The following is a 24,032-nucleotide window of genomic DNA, read 5'->3' on the forward strand; positions in this document are numbered from 1 at the left end:
GGATTTATCAAACGCTTTTGTAAACAAGTCAGCAAAATTTTCAAGTGTATCAACTTTTTCGATCTTGATCAGTTTCTTCTCAGCACAATCCCGTATGAAGTGATGACGAATGTCAATATGCTTAGTTTTACTGTGCTTCACGGGATTGTTAATTACTGAGATGGCGGCAGTGTTATCAATTAAAATAGGAGTAAGTAAGAAATTCAGACCATAGTCGCGCAATTGTTGCTGAATCCACAAAACCTGAGAGCAGCAGTTGGATGCTGCCATGTATTCAGCTTCGCATGTTGAAATTGCAACTGATGTCTGTTTCTTGCACTGCCAGGAAACTAATCTTCCTCCAAGAAACTGACAGCCTCCTGTTGTTGACTTCCGACTCTGATTACAGCCACCATAATCAGAATCTGTATACGCCACCAGTTCAACGTCTCCTCCCTTTGGGTACCACAACCCTAGTTTCGGCTTGCCCTTAAGATACCGCAAAATCCTCTTCACACCTTTCATGTGAGATTCCTTTGGGTTTGCCTGAAAACGAGCACAAAGACAAACAGAAAACATTATATCGGGCCTAGAAGCAGTTAAATACATTAATGAACCTATTATCGCCCGATACAGAGTAGGGTCCACATCTGCGTCACCATCTGATTCAGCGCCCAACTTGTGATTGACGCAGATTGGGGTGTCATATGGAGAACTGTCCTCCATCTTGAATCTCTTCAGCACATCATGAACATACTTTGTTTGATGAATGAACATCCCATCCTTCTTCTGATCAACCTGCAATCCTAGAAAGAAGGTTAGTTCACCCATAGCACTCATCTCGAATCGTTTCTTCATGACAGCCTCAAAATCCTGACACGTGGATACTCTTGATGCAGCAAAAATGATATCATCCACGTAGACTTGAACCAGTAAGAAGTCACATCCTTCTCTCTTCACAAACAGCGTACTGTCAATCAATCCCCTTTCAAAACCATTTTCCAGCAAGTAGTCCGATAACGTTGAATACCAGGCACGAGGTGCCTGATGTAACCCATATAACGCCTTGCTCAACCTGTATACGTGATCCGGAAAGTCTGGGTCAGGAAAACCCGGAGGTTGCTCAACAAACACAACCTCATCAACTTTCCCGTTAAGAAACGCGCTCTTCACATCCAACTGAAACACCTTCATCTTTTTAGATGCAGCAAACGCCAAAAACAATCGAATCGCTTCTAACCGGGCAACAGGAGCGAAAACCTCATTGTAGTCAATACCCTCTTGTTGATTAAAACCTTTAACAACCAGCCTCGCCTTATTTCTTACGATAATCCCCTTTTCATCCCTCTTACACTTGAACACCCATTTCATGCCTATAGCATGCACATTTCTTGGTTTTTCAACCAAGGTCCAAACTTCCATTTTCTCGAACTGAGCCAATTCTTCTTGCATGGCTTCGACCCACGAGCTGTCCTTTAAAGCCATTTGATAATTCTTTGGTTCAATTTGGCTTATAAAGCAGGAGTACAAACATTCATTCATTATACCCGTTTCTTTTATGCTTGTATAAACACAGGTGTGCTCATTCAAGCTACTTCTGGTTTGTACACTCGAGGACACATCACCTATAACGTTCTCCAATGGGTGATCTTTGTGAATTCTCGTGGTCGGAACAGCACCGACATGTAAATTGTCTTCCAAGTTCGAAGAGATCTCATCTATGGTTGTTTCTGGCTGAGAGTGAAAAGCATTAATAAACTCATCTTCAGTTGAGGCCGCAGGGGTATCGATAGGATTTGATGTGGAAGGCTGAGATTTTTCTGTCATCTGATGTTGCACTACCTCCTCTTCCTCATCAAAAATCATCTTCGTCACTGCTCTTTCGTCTTCTTCAGAAATTTCCAAAGTAGGTACGTTAAACGACTTAAAAAGTTTAACATAGTCAAACAGCTCAGCAGGTCCATTGCTTGGTTTTGGCGGTTGGTAACTAGTAATGTCGGTGTTACAAACCACCTCCACCTTGCAAGTTGTCGTATTGAAGACCCGTCTGTTGGGAGTCCCAACAACATAACCGACTAGGATTCCCTCATCGGCTACTTCACCAAATTTCGAGTTAGTCTTCAAAATCGAACAAGGAGACCCAAAAGGTTCAAGACCGCACAAGTTGGGCTTCCTTCCGTGCATAAGCTCGTAACAAGTTTTTCCAAGTCTCTTAACGGTTAACACCCGATTCAGAACATAGCAGGCTGTAGCAACTGCTTCAGCCCAGAACATCACAGGAAGCTTTGAGTCTGCCAGCATAGTTCTGGCTCCTTCAATCAACGTTCGGTTCTTCCTTTCAGCTACTCCGTTCTGTTGTGGAGTATACGGAGCGCTGTATTGATGCTCAATACCCTTCTGAAGACAAAAGATTTCCATCTCAAAGTTCTTGAACTCTGTCCCATTGTCGCTTCTGATGAATTTAACTGATTTACTCATGACGTTCTCGACTTTTGTAATTAGATTCTTCACCATCTGAGTCGTCTCGTCTTTCGTTTTCAGAAAATATACCCACGAGTATCGTGAGTAGTCATCAGTTATCACCAAGCAGTAAGAAGTACCACCTAGACTTTGTACATTCACCGGACCAAAGAGATCCATATGAAGTAGTTCTAGAGTACCAGCAATTGAGTTGATCGTCTTGGTGAGATGGCTTTTCTTGTGTTGTTTTCCCTTCTTGCACGCTATGCATTTATCTTCAAAGTTAAAACTCTTTAAGGGAACGCCCATCACAAGCCCATTTTTGACAATGAAGTTCATCTTACGAAGATGAATATGTCCCATTCTCCTGTGCCATAATTCTGATTCTGATTCGCTTGCCTTTGTCATTAAACAGGATTCTCCGGTGGCCATTTCAGTAGACCTCATATCCATCACGTATGTATTCGTTTCACGTGGAGCTTTCATTACTATCCATTCTTCTGGTATATGAAAACCAGGCTTCAATACAATCGCTTCATTCTTAGTGAAATGGACAGTGTATTCTTTATCACAGATCTGCGACACACTCAGCAGATTGTGCTTTAATTCCTCCACAAAGTTTACATTTTCAAGTGTCATTCTCCCATTCGACACAGTTCCTCTACCGGTAATCCTTCCTCCGCTTTCACCAGCAAAACTAACTCTAGCTCCCTGAACAGGTTTTAAGTCTTGCAACAAGTGTTTGTTGCCTGTCATGTGCCTGGAACAGCCGCTATCTACAATCCAAAGATTGTTTGCAGCCCTGTTCAACTGTTCCTGCACAATAAAACAAAGAGTTAGAATCTTGGGACCCAAGACCAATTGGTCTTGGATCGATACGTCCCGTACCCTGGCTTTCTCAAGTTAGAGACTCGATAATTTCTGTAAGTCCTGTTAGGGTATCTCCTTGCAGATTGGGTGTAATGCCTTCCAAACCTTTGAGAATTGAAAGTGTTATATCTTGAGGTTTGGTTGTAAAAATGAGGTTGGTCTTTATGAAAACTTGAATTCGTTATATTTTGGCATTTTTTAAAGTTTTCATTTTTAGCAGGAACAAAATGACGCTTATTCTCATTTTTATTTGTCTTTACATCTCTAAATCTCGGTTTCAAAGGGCAATCTGCAACTAGATGTCCTAACTTGTTACATCTAAAGCAACATCGACTCTCCATTTTCTTGTCAAATGTTGGTTTGGATGTAGAGGCAGCGTTACCAGCCGTTCGTCTCACATAAGGTGGGACGTACGGATTGAGTGGAGAACTCTTTTTAGAAACTTCATTTTTATCTCCATCGGTGGGTAAACCTACCTTCTCTTTTGTCTGACCAGATTCGGACAACTTATCCGAATCTGATGAGACTGGACTTGAAACAGAAATATTCACACTAGAAACAGGCGAACTTGTTTCGCCACAGTTAACACTTGATTCAACACTTGTAATCTTGTTAGGAGTTGTCTGAGAAACCTCGAAATCAACAGATTTCTGAACACTTGGATTATAAGTATAGTTGTGGTTAAAGGGTGGTGGAACTTCATTATATCCGATTCCTCCCCTCTTTGCAGAGGTACCTGGATCACTCACGAGGTGATCAAGGATGGCCGAGGAATTCCTGAACTGCTCAAGTTTGCGGTTCAGTTCCACCACCTTTACCTGGTGGTCAGCAATCTGTTTATCCCGATCAGCAATCACTTTAGTTTTTTCCTCCAAAACTTCATAACTAAGATCAATTATTTCAATTTTCTCAGCAAGTTTAATTTTTAAGCTTTGAACGTCTTTTTCACATGCTTTTATTTTAATTTTATAACTCGTTTCTCTTGCTTTCGTAAAATGGTGATCTTCTTTAATAGTTTTGAAGTCAGCATCTAAATGGACATACTGATCAGTTATTGTTTTAAGTTGCTCAGACAAATTCTCACAACTAGTACAAATAGTTTTAGGACTTACCTCGGAGCGATTATCTTTGTCATTTGCCATGAAAGCGGTTTCTTCTTCATTTGCTTTCTCAATTTCTTCAACCTTCTCACATTCTTCAGCTTCAGACTCAGCCATGTTTGCTTGCTCACCAGAACCACTTGAGCGTTGATTCCAGTTGTACTCTCCTGCCTCTCTGGTCAACATGGCATTTATCTCTCTGTTAACTCCTGAGTGTTGTGTAGGTCGACCTTGTCCTCGTTCAACCCTCTCATTTCTGCATTCCTTGGCAAAGTGCCCGTACTGTTGACAATTATAGCACCTTACTTTGGACTTGTCGAACCCGGGCCGACCACCAACAAACTTTCTCCCCGTCTTATTCATGAAACGCTTGACTCTCCTCACTATCATGGCCATTTGCCATTGCAAATCCATCTCCTCCAGATCATCAGCATCGATCTGGTCATAATCCTCATCCAGAACAGCAGGGTCCACAATCTTCCCCTGGATGTAGTTTTCATAGGAAGCAATAAATGATGCATAGACTGCAAACTGCTCTTCAGCAGATTTTACACTCATACGCATCTTGGAATAACTATTGCTAGATGCATTTGCAGAAAAACTACTTGTGGATGCCTGAGGCTTTGAAGTACTAGATCCTCCAGCAACGAAACATACATCACCATTCGTGTTTACAGAAACTTTTCCTTCATGAGACGAGTCAGAGCCTGACTCCCCTTTAGAGTAATAAGCAGCAGATTCAGGCCTTGAACTTGAGCCTGAGTTGACCTTTGCACCATACATACCAGGGTCTTGTATCTGATCTGTAGGTGTTTCTTTTCGAACCATATTAAGCTCATAAGTTCTGAGCTTGTTCACTGCCGTTTCAAGATCATAATTAGGAAAGTCTCTGTCTTCCCTCATAAGAACGGTGTACATTTCCCACTTCGGTGGAAGAGCATCGAGAAGTTTTTCAACGATCTCTTCTTCTCGGTAAGCAATCGAATAATTGCTAAGCTCTGTCATTAGATGATAGTATCTGGTGATAATATCATCCAGCGATTCGTTCTTCAAAAATTTGAAGACGGAGAACTGGGTCTTCAAAAGTTTTACCTTCGATGCACGGATACCCACATTCCCCTCGAATCTATTTTCAAGAGCATCCCAAAGCTCTCTTGCAGAAGTGTATTTTCGGAACGTATGGAGAACTTCTTGAGGAAGTGCCATTGTTATCGCAGCATGTGCCTTGCTTTCGGCCTCGTACATTTTCTTTTCTTCGTCCTCCATTTTGCTGTACTTCTTAACTACGTCACGGCCTTCGTATTGCATAGTAGGAGGGATATATCCATCCTGGATGCACACCCACATTTTGGCATCCTGGTATTTGATGTATTGGATGAATCTATCCTTCCATGCCACGAAGTCAGTTCCTTTCATAAGCCTCGGGGCCTTAGTGGCAGACCCCGCTTCTACTTCCATCTTGACCAAATCGGAGATGTTGATCGACGACATCCTTGCAAAAACCTGAAAAACCTGGAAAAAACAAAAAAAATATTAAAACAGCTCAGTTGGCGAAGTTAAGAATAACTTCGCTTGAAGGTTAACTTCGCTGAAAGAGAACTTCGCTGAGATCTTAAATTCGCTTGATTTGGGCGAAGTTAAGAATAACTTCGCTTAGCTCTGGCGAACTTATGGCGAACTTAATTTCGCTATGGCGAACTTATGAGTTGAGCGAACTTGGGTTTGAAGCGAAGTTGCGGATAACTTCGCTAAGGCGAACTTATGAAGTGAGCGAAGTTGTAGTTAACTTCGCTAATCCTTATATCTTCGCCAAAAACCCTAATCCCAGCGACGGCAACTTCGCCTGAAGAATGGTAACTTCGCCCGATGAACGGTAACTTCGCCCGATGAACAGGGAAGTTTGTTCAGATCTGTTTTCGTCAATCCAGCAGCTCCCGATCAATGCAAAGGCTTGAAAATGACTGTCAAGCACTAGCAAAACTCAATCCCAACAAAAACACGTCCCGCGAATAGGTCAAACGAGACGTTTTCTACACCCGCGTGAAATCCCGAACCTCACAATCGAGCCGATTGGCTCTGATACCAATTGTAGGTTCCTGGACGGATCGTACACGGGATGTCTCTAACAACGCAGGTGCGGAATCCCTGCGTAGGTAGATACGAGTGTAGAGTATGTAGAGATCGAACACACAAGCAATAAACCAACCACGTTATATTGATAACAAACACGTGACCCGAGGTCACCGTTACAGACTATGACACGTAACTTGGTTACTGAAAACTGAAACGAAAACCCTAAACGAACAACCCAAACTGTTTCGTCTGAAACAGTATATAAACACGACAACTTCGCCACAGGCGAAGTTATCAATAACTTCGCTGATTCAACAAGTTCGCCATAGCGAACTTGTTGACAACTTCGCGCATTACAAAACAAACATAAACAAAACATAATTACATTACAGACTCGATTACAAATGCTAGACTATGAACTACTGACATACATGTACCAACAATAAGTTATAACATCTATTCACTAGCCACAACCATATTGCATAATCATTAAACTAATTTATTCCAACAAGCAAGTGGGTAAATAGAACAATTATGATCAACTTACAACTTCAATACAATATATCATCAATAACGAAAATAAATTCCATACCTTGATGTTGTAAGAGATGAAGATGAAGAAAACTTCAAAGTAAACTAAAACCCCCAAAAATTTCGAAAATTTTCGGACTCTCTATGTCCAAAATCGACCAACAAAACAAAGGATTCTTTCAATTTCAATGGTATAATCGAAATCCTTGTGAAATTTTAGTCAAAATAGACTCAAAAATCGGTTGATTTGGTGAAGTTATGAAGAAATTATGGATCTTTGAAGTATGAATGTTAGGGTTTGTGAAGAGGGGTTTTGAGGAAGATGAAGATGGATGTTGAAGTAAATAGTACAAGTAGGTGATTTGTGTGGTGTATAATGGGTTTAAAATCTAATTTTTATTGTTTATTACACCCAAAACCCGATTCCTATGTGCAGTCACGACCGAACCGTGGCCCACGGTTCCAACCGTGGGTCACGGTGAGACTAATGTTGATCGCTGGTTCGAAGTGGACCGTGACTCACGGTTTGGACCGTGGGTCACGGTTGAGTTATGTCAAAAACGAACAGACCGCACCGTACCGTGGCGCCCCTGTTCACCGTGTCACACGGCAACGGCGCCAAAATTTGATGTGAGGTCGAAGACTCACTCAAAAATGAACCGATTACAAAAATTAGATAGCGATAAGCGGATATCGAACACAGGGAGTTTGTGGAAATTGTGTTACCAAGTAGTTTTGTTATTTATCTAAATTAAACTAAGTGCAAAAAGTAAATTCAAAGACTTGGTATTTTTGGTTTTGATTAATAAAAAGAACTAAAGCAATAAACGAGTTTAAAACAATACGAGAAACAATGCTCTCCCCCGATTTCAGGTTTTCAATATTGATAAAGTTAACATTTACTTTTGGGATGAACTACATAAACATAGTTCGTGAAAATGCGATTGAATGTGATAAAAGAGGACTAAGTACTTGGATTATAAAAACGCAAGGTTGTCACTCAATAATCAGTTTTATATAGTTAACCCTAATTCTCTTTTAATAAATCTCGATTGCCTATGGCACCTAGAATTGATAATCAAGAACACGGATTTACGCTATACTAACAATTACTAATCAAACTCATAATCACTAAAGCAATCTAATCATAGGATCAAAAGACTATCCCACAAATAACATAAACGAATAACAAGTAATCAAGTGAAAACCTTACAATTCGGGAGAGAACACAAAGAGTACTAGCCACACATAGTTTGATTTATCATCACATCAATTAGGTTAATCGTATGAATCACAAACCCAAACAAATGATTACAATCACCAAAGTCTTGTTCTTGCACTCAAAAATCCGTCCCTAGGTTGTTTAGAATGAAAAGATAATGAAAAGTCTAGCCAAAAAACGAGTAATAAAGCACAAAAATTCGGCAGTTACGACATTAACCGTGGCCCACGGTCTACACCGTGGGTCACGGTGAACTTCTGGAAATGCTGGACCGTGGCCCACGGTCTACACCGTGGGTCACGGTGGTCCTCATGGGTGCTTGTACCTGCCACGGTACGGTGCCCTATGCCATTTTGTCAATCTTGGACCGTGGTCCACGGTCTACACCGTGGGTCACGGTGGAATTCAGCCCCGAAACTTCAATTTCTTCACTTGTTTGGTCTTCTCAACTCGTCGGTTCCTTTGGTTTCTTCATTATACACCATAATAGCGCCAGAATCTCCTTTGTACCTACAATTTACCGAACACACCGTAGTCATCTAATTCCACCAAATAAACCAATACAAAACATGATAATTACGTCTTTAAATCAATTAAGGGTTGTCCCATGGACCACCCGTCACAGACAGAGGCTGAAAGGGTTCGAATCAAGTCCCGACAGTATGTGTTGCAAGGAGAAACCCTTTATAAGAAGGCTTACCTTGCACCGCTACTAAGATGTGTGGGCCCTTAACAAAGCCAATATCTGATCAAAGAGGTTCATGAGGGAATATGTGGAGCTCATTTTGGGCCAAGAACGGTGGTTGCAAAATTGATGAACCTCGGATACTTCTGGCCCACCATGCACCGAGATGCAACGGAACAACTCAAAAAATGTGAAGCCTGTCAAATCCATGCACCGGTTCCATAAAGCCCAAAAAATGATCTAGTCCCCATCTCCTCGGCTTGGCCATTCCACAAATGGGGAATGGATATTGTTGGTCCATTCCCACCGGCCAAGGGTGGGGTAAAATTTTTGCTAGTAGCTGTTGACTATTTCACCAAGTGGCCTGAAGTCAAACCACTTGCAAAAATAACGGGCAAACAAGTCATCGACTTCGTGTGGGAAACTATTATTTGTCGCCATGGGCTGCCAGGAGTGTTAGTCACGGATAATGGGACGCAATTTTCCGAGAAGCCTTTTAGCATATGGTGCAAAGAATTCAGAATCACCCAAGTGTTTAGCTCGGTTGCTTACCCACAGTCCAACGGCCAAGTTGAAAGAACAAACAGAACCACTGTAGAAGGAATCAAAACAAGGCTGGGAAGGCACAACAACAATTGGCTTGAAGAACTCCCAAATGTTCTATGGGCAATAAGAATAACCGAAAAAACAAGCCACAAACGAACACCTTACAGCCTAGTGTTCGGATCAGAAGCCGTAATTCCAGCCGAAGTCGGAGCTGTGACTCAAAGAACACTCAACATGGATCTCGAATCAAACAACAATGAGACCATGTTGAATTTGCAACTCCTTGAAGAAGTTCGTGATCAAGCCGCAATACAAGAGGCTAAGTACAAGCAGAAAATGGAAGCTTATTACAATGCAAGAGTGAAACATGAACGTTTCAAGCCTGGAGACCTTGTACTTCGAAACAACAAGGCCAGAAAGAAAGAAAACCAAGGAAAGCTCGGCCCAAAGTGGGAAGGGCCATACACAATCCTTGAAGCTCATAAGGGTGGATCCTACAAGCTGGCCAACACAGAAGGCAAAAGGCTTCCAAGACACTGGAACGGCAAAACCCTTAAAAGGTTTCATGCCTAGTCAAAGTCTTAAGATGTATTTCAAGAGATGTATAATTCTCCTTTTTGTGAACATCAACCTCTTGAATGAATGATAAAGTTTTTGTCATAACTTGTCTTTACTATCCTATAATCAGGTTGAGAACCTAGCAAGAAACTCCATGGCAAGGGCCATGTAAGGGGATGAGCTCCCAGGCCACATTGCTCAATAGGTTCAAGGGTTAAATGGACCTATATAAGGGGTGAGTACCTATATCAATCCAACTCCATGAGACTTAGAAAATTTTTAACTAAAACTAATCTCATAGACAGGTTTGAACAGCCTACACCAATTCGTTCCTTAAACTTTAAAAAAGTTTACGAAAACAAAAAACATACACTAAGTAGTGATATAAAGGATAGCCAACATGTGCTTTTTACCTAACGAAGCCTTGAAGCTAAAAGTGACTGCAGCACTAAAACTTCTTAAGGAAAGTTAGCTAAAATCACATCAAACTAACAAGATAAGCAATCAACACACAAATACATAAAACATCATAAGTTCCTAAACAAGGCCATTCTAAGGCCATAGCATCCATACATAATAAGCCAATTAAGGCTAAAACAAGGAAATCACAAGGATTCCCAAGAAAATGTTCAAGGGCCGTAAAGGCCAAACACAACCACAAGGCAGAAACTTTAAGAGTTTCATGCCAAACCTACACTGTTTAAGATTACACAACATTGTTTTAAGGTGCTAAGAAAGCTACGAATCAAGTATTTAAACATCGGAAACATGCTTCGAAGTACTAGCCTTACCACCCTTAACACTTTTACCCTTTTTGGACTTCTTGACTTGTGGGGCAACATCAGCAACAGACGAGCCTTCAAGGCTTGCAACATGAGACCCGTCGCTGCCTCCAGATAGAGTTTCTTCACTGTCACCTGAACGGGAACGTTTTTTCGACAAGGACTCGAGCACCTCTTTAACAGCCTTCTCATCGAGGCCGGCTGGCTTCAAACCCTGCAACACATAAAGAGGCTTACCAAAGCACGATGACACTTCACCCACATAAGGGTAAGTGAGCCTTTCCATGGCATGAACCGACTCTATAAAAAGCTTGTAAGCATCGTGGTTGAACAAAGGAGATTTCTCAATAGGCTGGCTAGACTCGTGATAGCTGCAACCGGCAACGAAGCCCAAATGCTTACCATGGGCCAACAGCTTAGTGTACACACCGCCCAACACCGAGTTGAATTCACTAGAATGAAGCAAGTAAACCACAACCTACTGAAACCCATGTTCAATCAGCCACTTGTTGTCATCAGAAGTCTGGGTGACCGAAGCCTTTAAGCCTTCCTTCTCCATCTCAAAGGCCCTTCTCTGCACCTCAAAGGCTTCCCGGTCAGCATCCAACTTAGCCCTGTCTGCCTCCATGGCTTTCTTCAACCCTGCCAGCTCAATCTCATGACCGCGAGACTACTCATTAATCTTCTCAACATAACCTTCCTCTTTCCTCGAAAAACCTCCAATCTCCTTCTTCATCTCCATCATGGAGGCTTTCATTCCCTCTTTCTTCTTCATAAACTCATCATACTCCTCCATCCCTTTTCGAAACCGAGTAACACCTTCTGCCAAAAGGGCAGAAACGTTGCAAGAATTCAAAATCAACCTGGACAACAAGGAATCACCTTCCATCTTGGAGATTGTATCACGAACCCCCGGAGGAGGAAAATGGGCCAACGCATTGGTACAAACTTCGGGATCCTTGAAACTATCCCCAACCCTGACACTCCATTCCGGCACATAAACTGATTCCCATCCAACCCTTGAACGACTTGCATCTCAACCTTCTTGCCAGTCGACTTCTTCTTCTTAGAAATCACCAACCCTTGTTCCTTCTCAACCTCCATAATCGGACCTTGGTCTTCAGAAACCTGAATATCATCACTAACTTCAACTGGTTCACGAGAAGATGAAGCACCACAGACTTCAGCAAACGTCGTATAGAACGACGGGTAGAAGATTTCGGAACAGAGGACTTGGTGAACCCTTTAATGTTTGCAACCCCAGCATACTCAGCATCCTCAAATCGACCCTCCTTCCCTCGAACAACCGAGTCATCCCCAACAGTAGCCGCAACATCAGTGAACCCAACATCCGAAGTGTCATCACTCTTCAAAAAGTCTAAGGCAGACATAACTACAAAATACAAAGAAAAATCATTAGCAAACTCATTGACAAAATAAAGCAAGTACGGGATAAACAAATGCATACCCTTATCATCCCTCATAAGCACAGGATCCCGATTAGGCTTATCCCAAAGTTTGCTAATTCCTAATAACACAAGAAGGTGTTCGGGAAAAGGACGAAGACGTGACGAACACTCCCTAATACGCCTCAAAAACAATTCGTTCAAATCAGATTCAGCCAACTCAGGCTCATTTAGAATGGACTCGGGTTGTCTCCAAACGGGTTTAAATGGAAGAATGGAATCATAAACAAAGAAAAAACGGTCCTTCCAAGAACCAAGGGTTGTAACCGCCGAGGAAACTAAACATGTTTCAACTTTTGTGTGTTCAAACGTGTACCAATCACCATTTTTCGCTAAGCGAAAGAAACGGCGAAAACCCAGTAAAGAAGGGTCATAACCAAGGGCTTTACATAAAACCTCAAAATGCAATACCCTAGCAAGCCCTAAAGGATGGATTTGACCGAACGATATACGATAATATTCCAAAACATTCAAAACGAAAACTGAAAACGGGTGTCGGAGATTGGAAAATTCAAAATGACGGCAATATAAATCAATGAAGCCCGCCGGACAACGATCAATCGAACAATCGACCGGCGGAGCAACCGGTTTGAACTTTAACCCTATTCCCCATTCAATACAGAACGATTCAACCTCTTCTTGGGTTAATCGGGAAAAACTGATCGAAAGATCTTTTTTGGCAACCATAATTTTGAAAGAAAGATGAAGGATTAAGACTAACCTGTTGGAAGATTGAAGGAAACTTGTAAGTGTTTATGATGGAAACTTTTAAAAGAAAAAGATAGAAGAAGATGAATAGTTATTCAGTTAATAACTATTAAAGAAAAGCAGTTCCTTGGAAACCGCATTCTGACAGTTACAATCATATCAAACTGTCACATCAATAATTCAAAAAACAACCAAAACTGAACAAAGCCTTCAAGCCTTTAAGCCTTTAAGCAGTAAACAAAATATGCACAAAAGTCAGAAGCCTTTGAGCATACTCCTCAAATACCTCTGACTTGGGGGGCTGATGACGGGGGTAGCCCAAGAAAATAATAAAATGGCTGTAACATATTATCGCTAAAAGGGTTAAAAGGTTAAAAGCTTCAAATCCCGCCCAAACTTATGTAAATAAGCACCCACGTGCTACAGTACGACGTCACATCACTGATCACATCCTTTCCCCTCTGAGCAAAGGACATACTCAGATAAAGTAATATTATTTTATCTATGGACCAGCGGTCCAAAGCTTCCCGCCTAACAATGGTCAACTCTCTATGCAAACAAGAGGTTAACTAGTTTAGTTACATCTGGACTAAAAGGCTTGCATCCCTTCACCTATATAAGAGATGCTTAGTCACAAACAAGAACACACCAGATTTGGGCAGATAACATCATCTCCCTAATCTTCTCTTCTTCTTTGAGAAATATGCTCCAAGCTTATTTCTTTCTTACTTCAATATCTTCATAGCTTCACCAAGAACATCATTCTAAAACCGATTCCAAACATCACGGTTCTTGATCATCGATGAGCTATAACAACAAACAACTAACTAGTGAACCTCCTTCTACGTTTTGCAAACGTAGAGGGACACCACGACATGCGTTAGGCTAACCGGAACCCTTGAATCCTTTTAGCATAACCAGTCTATTTACTATCAATGGTCTTATCTTTGTTGTAGCAACAGGTGTCTTTGGTTCACGTATTATTTTGTAAATAGAAATTCATTATAGTATCTGAATTTTGAGGAACAGAATTTAAAAATAAAGTTTATAAAAAAAGTAAACTTTCATGATTCATTGGACAGGGTGTTAAATAATGTAACGGTGGAGGCGATAATAGTTGAGGGAATGGAAATTTCACTTCTTTTCATTGGATTCCTGCAATGGTTGGAATGAATCTTGAGGTTCTTAACCTGACAGAATTGTACAAAATACATTCTAATTCTAATTTTCTTTATTTTTCAGTACGGATACCGAAATCAAATTGGTACCGGTTTGATACCATCGGTAGCGAATCGGTATCAAAGTTTTGAGTTTCGGATCGGTACGGTACTATTATCGGTACGGTACGGTACCGGTATTTCCCAAATTTTTATCTTCGGTACCGGTACTATCCGGGTACCGTACTGGTACCGAACCAAATATTTTTTTACCGATACCGGTACCAAGAATTTGTGATTTTTGGGATCAGTATTTCAGTACCGAGCTCATCCCTAGTATTAACTACTAAATGTATATTCTCTAATTATTATCATTCGTTTCTTCTTGTTTTGTGCTAAATATATAAATCAAGTTTATTAGTTAAGAATGAGGGATGAATAAATAAAATTAGATATATCACAAATTAGTAAAATGTTTTATATGAAGAAGAGATATTAATTGCTTAAATTTTACGTAAACAAGCGTAAAATGGGTTGACCCGGGTCGACACGACCCGACACGAATATATATATCGGTTGGAGAATCTCAACCCGCAAACCCATCAACTGACACCCCTAAATATAATGGTTGCAAACTCTAATTCTAACATATTTCTAAAGCCAATACGGATTTTTTAAGGAGTTTGTGTTTGGGTAGGCGAGTAGATCTACATGTATGAAAATCATGTCAGACACATGAACTCAGAAATGACATGAATTGTCACTGAGTGAAGGAACACGACCTATACAACCCTAAAGTTATACATTAATACTCTAAATTTATAAATTTACAAGAAAAAACAAGCAAACACATACATAATCATATTAATTTCATCAAAGTGTAATTTCTTAGAAATATTCTAACTATATTATGTTTGTTCCAACTTATTTACCAGATTTAAAAAAAAAAAGTATTATTTAACCAAACCCTTTTTTATTTTTCAGATGAGTTGTCAATCGATGGGCTATTGAGTCTTTAAATGAGTAAATAAATCATAACATGTGTAAAAAGCTATAAGTTTACGTGTGTCCCTTTTTACTATAAGTTTACGTACGTGTGTGCCTTTTTACTATTGTTGTCAAGAATTATTTGATCAAGAATAAAATAGTTACTTCAAATAAAAACTACTAAAACCCATATAAAATATTATCAAACTCGATTACATAAACACAAAATAGTTGTGGGTCTTGGTACCTTTATTAATATAAAATCATATAAAATAAAGCATGAATCATTATCAACAAAATATTCAATTAAACTATGAAACAAGTGTCCTTATTAATCATATTATATCATGGAGTATTTAATATGATAAAACATGTGGATATTTTTGAAGGGTGTGGGAATCACATGGGTTATATGGTTTAAGTGGACGATACATGGCCATGTCAGCCCAACAACTCTCAAAGCAAAATAATGTAGCCGGCCTGCGACTAAAAACCTCCTACCAAATTACCATTATCACCTGGACCAGCCTCCAATCATCGATAAGCTTCAATCAAAATTAAGATCCATTTTTTTAGTTTGAAAATATTTTATCAAGAAAATAGTTCATATTGGTAGTCAATAAATAGTTAGTTTATTATATACAACAATTTGAGAATCAAATAATGTTTTAATAGTATGGAAATAATTAGATTTTGGGTTTAGCATTTAACTGGTTTAATATGCATGTCGTGTTTGGATGACGTGTTTGATTAAACAAGTCGTATTCGATTTAACTTGTTTAATAAAGTTAAGGAGAGAATTCCTATTTGTGTCCATGTGGTTACAACGCGAGTGCACGATGTGCCCCTAAAAGTCAAAATGATACACTTAAGTCGCCGTAGTTTAAAAACGGGCAAAGCCAAGTCCCTAAGGCACCCACCATGTTTAATTAAGCAAACATGCCTACAAACTTGTACATGATCGTTTAACCATATTTTAAAATTCACCAACCTGCTTAATATATTTAGAACTTGATTATTGCACGCCAACATGACTCGCTTAGCCTGTTTAGATAAATATGCTAAATACGTTGTATTTGAGTTCTGATGTTTTAAAAACGTCTAGAGTTTCAGCTAATGTTTTTACATGGATAAAAATATAAATTGTGAACAAATGATGTTATATGTCAATCAGCCAACCAAATATGATTGACACCTTTATTATAGTTGTAAAACTATAAAAGAAACATTTTCACGAATCAAAAATATTACAATTAAATAAAAGGCTAAATATTTACATGACTTTCACACCTTTTTATTTATTTATTTATTTATTGAGTTCTTTTCAAGAGAACATGACTAGTTTCAAAGAAAAACATCAAATTAACTTTATTGTTTTTAATTAAATTTTCTTTTTCACTCCTTATATTTCCACTTATTAGAAAACTTAAAAAGTTAGAATGACTAATCAAAAGTATTACAATTTAATAAAAGCGTACAAATATTTACATGACTTCACACCTTTTTATTTATTATTAAGTTATTTTCTAGAGAGAAGACTAAGTTTTGGAAATTAAATATAAAAAGATTAACGGCTAACAAAACCTTCAAATATGTTAATGGCTAAATTCATCATATTGGGATTCACTCGATTTTGAGCGCACGTGAACACTTGCTGAATATACGACAGTGCGATGAGATAAAACCTATTCGGTTGAAATATCCAATTAGTGAAAGCCACCTAATCGCCTATTATCTCATCATCAACCGATGCCACCAAAACTAAATGATGAGAGTAGGAATCAAACCTAGATCAAATAAAACATCAAATCTTTCCCTTATCATTAAAAAAAACTTACTTTACTTTCTTTTCAGACAGAATTACAGAAATTGTTCTTTATGTTTACACCAAATTTCAGTAGTTGTTATTTATCTTTAAAAGTAACATAAATTGTACTTTACGTTTCCAAATGTTGCACTGTTTGTCCTTTAGCCCTAACTCAGTTAGTTTTTATCGTTAAGTCTAGTAATGTGCCTTGCACATGAGGGTAAATTGGTCATTTTACCCGCTTACTAAAAAACATTTCAAAAAAGATAAAAGAACACATTCTCTTCCATTCATACACCACCACCAACCCATCACCACCACCACCACCATCTTCTCCGGCGAACCACCACACCCACCAACCAACCCACCGCTCTCCGCCGTCCGTACGCAACCCTCAAATCCAATAAAAATCAAATCTAAATAAAAAATCATAAGGTTTCACCATATCCATAACAATCAAGGATTTAACCACCACCATTCAACTTCCGGCGACCACCGTTCATCGATATTTAACCACCAATATCTGATCTTGTTTAATTCTTCGGCAGCCGCAAACACGGTGGAACACACCACTAGCCTACCGATTTAACCAAATCAAGTCCTGCAACCTTTGATTCGCGAACAACGACATTGATATGAGCTTGCCGAAAATATAATCGTGGTCAGGGTTGTCGAGGGAAGGCAGATCTGAGTGCCGTCGCTGGTGGTTAAATCCTTGATTATTCCAGATCTAGTGAAACCGACGGCGGCGGTTCAGGCTATGAAGGTGGTTGTCGGGTTTAGGGTTTGGGGATGGGGAGGTTGGTGGGTGTGGTGGTGAACCAATTGGGCCTTGCAGTGGTGACAGGTGGTGGTTGCAGCGGTGATGGGTGATGGTTATGGCAGTGGTGGCTGGTGGTATATGGAGAGAGAGAGAGAGAGAGAGAGAGAGAGAGAGAGTATCTCCATATTATATATATAAAGTTTTTCATTTATTTATTTTTGTTTATTAATTAATTAAAAAACTATATTTTTAGTTTAGCAGGTGAAATGACTAATTTACTCTAGTGTGCAAGGCATATGACTTGACTTAACGGAAAAAATTAACTGAGTTGGGGTTAAAGGACAATCGATGTTACATTTATAAAGGTAAAGGATAAAACATATTAATTTTAAAAATAAAGAATAATGAGTGAAATTTGATAGAAATATAAAGGACAATTTATGTAATTATGTATTCTTTTTATTCAAACCATTCAATTCATTTCCACTTATAAAAAAAACTAAAAAGCTTAGAATAATAAGACGCCTGTAAAAGAAGTAAAACAAGGAGCCAACCAAACCTCCAATACCGGAAAACCAGAGAAAAAAAAATGCAGAAGTGTGAGTTATGCAGCCACATAGCCAGAATATACTGCCAATCCGATAATGCAAGCCTCTGTTACAACTGCGATCAAACCGTCCACTCCTCCAATTTCCTCGTAGCCAAACACTCCCGAACTCTCCTCTGCCACAAATGCCAGTCTCCCACTCCTTGGACCGCTTCCGGCCTCAACCTCGGCCGCGCCGCCACCGTCTGCGTCAACTGTCTCGACGATGACCGATCAAACGACGTCGTAGAGGAAAATAATAATAATAACTTAGAAGACGAAGAAACTGACGGTGATGATGATACGGAAACAACTACGGATGATGCTGAGAATCAGGTGGTGCCGTGGTCGTCATCCGTCGTGTCGCCGCCGGTGAATGGTAGCTCGAGTGTTGAAGCTTGTTCGAGTAGATCTGTAACTAATCGAGAACGAGTGGAGGGTCATATCGATTCTGAGGTTCGTGTTTTTGTGTTTACGGTGTATTGTTTTGTAATCAAAATTCGTTTGTGTGTATCTGATTGGATATTTATTAATTAAATTATTTGTTGGTGCAGGATGATTCGTTGTGTTCGTCGGAAAGATGTAACGGTAAAAGGAGTACGGAGATTCGGTTAGCATCTTTCAGACCTTTTAAAGTGATTAGATCAGACGGTTAGGATGTGATCTTAACAGATTCGGTTAAGTTAGGTGAATTCGGTTAGCAGATTGACGGTACCAGTGGTCTGTTTGTTGAATTGAAGAAGATGAGACTGTTGTTATTGGAAGACCTGATGAAATTTGGAATTATTATTGTTCATTTATTTTGGTGATTAATATGTGAAAAATGTATTGTTAATGATAATCATATAGGAGCAAGTGGATCAATACTCAATAGTAGGAGTAATGCTTTTTGAAAAAGTCTCCATGATTTGCTCATAGTTGTCTTAATGATGCTGTTGTCATTATTTAATTATGTCATCAATTAAATAATAAGCTATGAATTATGAAACATGGCTACTTGTTTTATTGCAAATTGGTTTGGAAAAATGATCCTCATAAGGTGTAACAAAATTAATGTTTAGACTATTTGTAACGTCAAAGTATTGTGTGGCCTTGTGATGATCGTGGTTGTTATTGAAAGCCTTCTTGACCATGTGGATTGCCGTCGAACGGGTGTGACGCCAGGATTGTTGAATGCAAACCGATCCTCTGTTGGTAAAATCTAGATTCCGATCCTTAGATATTAGTTTGATCAGGCCGGGCGATTAAGTTGAAACAAATTATAAAAATCAACACATGACCAAATAGCTTTATCAATTTCAAGAGGATTGAATTTCATGTAACATTGACTGAAACTAGAGACAACTCAACATTTAACTTACAAGACTAGTGACTAGCTCGTGTACACCACTTTTGATGCCATTCTGAGGCTCCATAAGAAGAATCACATAACATAACTCGAGATTGATTTTGTTATTGTAATCGACACGTGATTCAGTGAGATCTTCGTAAAGGTTATCCATGTCCTTTTGGTTCCTCCCTGGCGATTGTCATTTAACAAAAATATTTTCTTCTACAAATCGTTTTTGATTTCATTTTAGATGTGAACTTAAAGCGTACATAGCAAAACGCTATATATATGACAGGAAACATATCCAAAACTTTATATGCCTAGATTGATTACCATATACAAATGTGACACCTTTTGACACCAGTCACACCCTATTCAACGCAAACATGTTGTCTAGCGACCACAAAAACCTCACTCGAGGATGAAGTCCACCTAAGACTACTATCCTAAAACTATTTAACCATGAAAATATCATAACTTCCATGATTGTATCACTATCACATATTGTGGAATTCCTTATATTGTATATATTTTTTTGACATACATATCAAATGATAGTACGTTTACAAAAAAGATAGCATATGCGCTTATCATTAACCGGTCAGAAGGGCCGGATTTTCCAACCAATTCTAACGTGAACTTGCATGCTTGGCGATAATTCTTCATCTCCGGCATGATTGCAACTAACAAATTAAACAATTTACCATGTCATCTCATTCAGGGCCGGCCCAACCATTTTGGTGGCCTAAAGCGGATGAAAAGCTTGGGGCCCTGACCGAGAGTTAGAGATGAAATTAAAAACATATATCTTTTATTTTTAAAATTTACTGATCGATTGTCGTGTTTCGTATAAGAAAATACAAATATCAAGGGAATCTATATACCTACATACTTCTTTTACTTAAAATTTACCGAGCAACGTGTTCCGTATATAAATTATAAAGTTTAGAACTCATTTTACTATAAAAGTTGAATGGAATTTATCTTTTAATACAAGTTCAAGGTATATATATATCCCTGGAAAAATTTTAGAAACAAAATAATTAACAAGTACCAAATGAAACAATCAAATGAAAAAGGAATTCTGATATTGAGCATCGAACTTGCGTGGATAACCTTTAGTATAAAGAAGATATGGACTTTAACCACCAGGCTAACAAACAAGATTTGTTACTATATCAGTTAAATGTATTAAATATGCGATTATGCATATACATAAATACCTAAACGTTTAAACGGAGGCCCTATTTTTTGGAGGCCTAAAACCCTAGCTTCACCTAGTATTACTATTGGGCCGGCCCTGATCTCATTGGTCCAAACTAAATATAGTAAAATATGCAAAGCAGTTAACCTTAAATTTCCAAGATGGTAAGATTTAAGTCACAGTATTCCAATATCATGACTGCTACTTTTGTCACAGAGATACAGATGTGATTTTAAGACACCAATGAAACATTTAAGACTTGTGCTCCCTGACCATAAAAGACCACTAAGAATGTAGGACAAAATTTCAAACTATTTGTTTTCAGGCCCAAACCAACACTGGTCAAAAACACCCAAGGCCCAGTGGACCCGAAGCATATCCTCATCATCATGAAAATATGTTTGGATTCCAAAACCAGGACCACTTTGTTTTTTATATCCCGTGCTTTAAGGTGAGATTTTCTGTTCTCTATATATCAACCCCACAAGAAAAGTAACCACTTATTACCTATTTATAAAAAAAGGCTTTTATCTTTTAAAATATTTATTTTAACCTATTAAAAAAAATTAAAACGAAAATTACTTGTTTTCATATAAATTTTTGCTATTAAACAATTTGCCTAACGATTTCATATAAATGTGTTGATTTTTTTATGGTTTGATAAGTTAACGATATATTATGGCGTAATACTACTTGTGTTGATCACAAAGGTTTCAGGGGGCATTGTAGTTGAAAGACAATATAAGTTTATGAAAAACCTCGGACTTGTAAGTTCTGGTTTTGCCACAGTCAAGCATGACCTTAGATTAAGAAATTTGTTGATTTAGAAACAAATATTTGTTTGATGGGTTTTGTAGGCTCTACTTAATTATATAGTGGGTCAGAAGTTGTAAACTCTTTATGGAACTTGATATTTAATAAGTGGTTCAAATGGTTCGGCACCATTTACCGTCACCACCATCTACTAGTCGCTTCTAACACCACCAATGTCACTACTGCAACCGCCACCACCCGTCACCATTGTCTTTGTCACTGGTGTTGCCTCCATCTCCATCACCCACCAATTTAATATGATCCCGTTTGACCCAAACCAAGTTGTGTTTTTTAAACGACCTGGTTTGACCAATCATGTTTTCACTCATCACACCTACAATGCTAGCTAGATTGCTAGGCCTATGTTTCTTTTTATTGGCAAAATTCTTGTAACTCTTGTCATATGTGGGACTTGAAATCAAAAGTTCCCCTTCTCAAACATAGGTGTTTAAAGGTTTTAGTTTTGCCAAAGGATGACCACACATTGGTATTGCTATGCTTATGTAGCATAACATGTAGTTTATATGTTTATTGAAGTATCAATATAGCAACAATATGATACCAATATTTGGTGGGGCCAAATCTAATTGAGAGAGAGCATGATAAATTAGTAGCTAGTACAGTTGAGAGTTGTATGTATATTTTGTGGGGTGAAGCCCCTTCAATTTTGTTTATATTAATTTAGTTGGTGTACAAACACAACCAACTTCTGTCTATGTGATAGCAACACTAAGCATATGTCTTTTCAAAGAGTTAATCATGGAAAAAGCCCTTAGTATTTGTACCTTCTCATCATATAACTGCAGTAGCAACACCCACATGCCAATATTATATAAATATACAAATTAATCTCAGATCTGTCCCCAACACCCTGTGCTTGCATGCATGCATACATGCTGCTCCTGCTACTATACATGCATACATACATACATATGTAACCTTTAGTTTTAAACACAACATACATGTACCATTGTTTATGAAGCAGTACTTTTCCTGTCTTTATATCATTTGGGTTCTGTACCTACCGCTCTACACTCACTCGCCCCTTTATTTCTACCTACTCTATCTTAACACTTTATGCATATAATATATGTAATATATACCGGAAGTAGGGAAACATCAACACAAGGATGCATAAAGCTATATAGAACAGTTACTACCAGGACATAAATCCACACTCTGCCTGCCTGGCGGATCATTTCATTTTAATTATTAACACATTATATAATTGTAAATGTGCATAATGTGTGGTGTGTGTATATATGCACATAATATGCACACATATATGTATGTAATTGTATTGTATGTATGTATGTAATGTACATCGCTACAAAATAAAGGACTTTCAACTATAGATATACCCGTCGGGACACATTGTGAATTTGTGTGGGTAATGTATGACCAGACGGCGGCTATGAAAAACAGGAAAATTTTTCATAAATGGTACTTTTATAAAGTTTGTTTCAAAAATGGTATGGTTTTGAAAGATGGTTACAAAAATGGTGTAACCGTGGTTTGAAACCACGGTTTGTGAATTTTCTATGAATGTGTCAGATGGGTATTTCAAAAAGTAATAATTTTGAATTAAAATAAGGCAAACCGTGGTTTCAAACCACGAATTGCAAAAAAAAAACCTAATACCACTTCCAATTATGTGGTGGTTTTGCCATCAAGCCGTGGTTTGAAACCATGGTTTGATCTTTTTTTTAATGTTGATAACTATATATGTTAACACGTTTTTTTTCCAGTAAATCCATGATTTCAAGCTTATTTTTCTTTTCTTTTTTTTTTCTTCAATATATTTAGGATGTTCAAGCTTATTTTGTTTTCTCTTCTTTGATATGACATTTCACTATTTTTAACTATTAGTCACTTGTATTTTTTTCTTCGAAATATTTTAATCACTTGCATTACATACTTATATTTCCATACCATCCATTCATGAACTATATTTTTAATTTGAAAGATTCTTTTGTAATTTAATTAGTAGTTATTAATACATGCAATATAATTGTATACATATATTGAGTTTGATATTCTCATCAAACCCTTCATAAAAATTAGCAGCTTCGTATACACCAGTGTTGTGATATTAGAAAATGAATTCACGAGTATAACCCAGTCAAGTAATTCCGATTTGCTTTTTTAGGTGAAAATCATCAAGCCAAACATTTGTTCCATAATAACAGTTTTATTTAAGAACTCCTGACAGCTTGGCGTGACGATTAGAGATTCTGAAAATGCATTAGACATAAACCTATATAGTAGAGCATCATGCACCACATATGATAAAAAAAAAGTTTGAATGTTACTCATATTACTCCGCATTTAAAAAAAAAACTAATAAAAAAGATCATACCATGGTTTCAAACCACGACTTGACTTACAAAACCACCATATTAACA

The 24,032-nt window shown here is 38.3% G+C and overlaps 1 protein-coding gene across 1 annotated transcript; it reads left to right on the forward strand.

The window, feature by feature from the left end:
• Window positions 1-18,261: 18,261 nt before the first annotated feature.
• Window positions 18,262-19,029, forward strand: LOC143595157 (uncharacterized). The gene is made up of 2 exons (XM_077074264.1): window positions 18,262-18,736; window positions 18,835-19,029. The coding sequence occupies exons 1-2, from the start codon at window positions 18,284-18,286 to the stop codon at window positions 18,934-18,936; spliced, it is 555 nt and encodes a 184-aa protein (XP_076930379.1). The 5' UTR covers window positions 18,262-18,283; the 3' UTR covers window positions 18,937-19,029.
• The last annotated feature ends 5,003 nt before the right edge of the window (window positions 19,030-24,032 follow it).

This window comes from Bidens hawaiensis, unplaced genomic scaffold (assembly GCF_021521415.1).
Source record: "Bidens hawaiensis isolate Kalapana, Puna unplaced genomic scaffold, B.hawaiensis_p1.1 tig00044749_1, whole genome shotgun sequence".
Classification (NCBI taxonomy): Eukaryota; Viridiplantae; Streptophyta; class Magnoliopsida; order Asterales; family Asteraceae; genus Bidens; species Bidens hawaiensis.

Bases quoted from the DNA above. Each gene is read 5' to 3' on its own strand.
- LOC143595157 (XM_077074264.1), top strand. From the start codon at position 18,284: ATGCAGAAGTGTGAGTTATGCAGCCACATAGCCAGAATATACTGCCAA. The intron at 18,737-18,834 runs GTTCGTGTTTTT...TTGTTGGTGCAG, and splicing joins AGGGTCATATCGATTCTGAG to GATGATTCGTTGTGTTCGTC.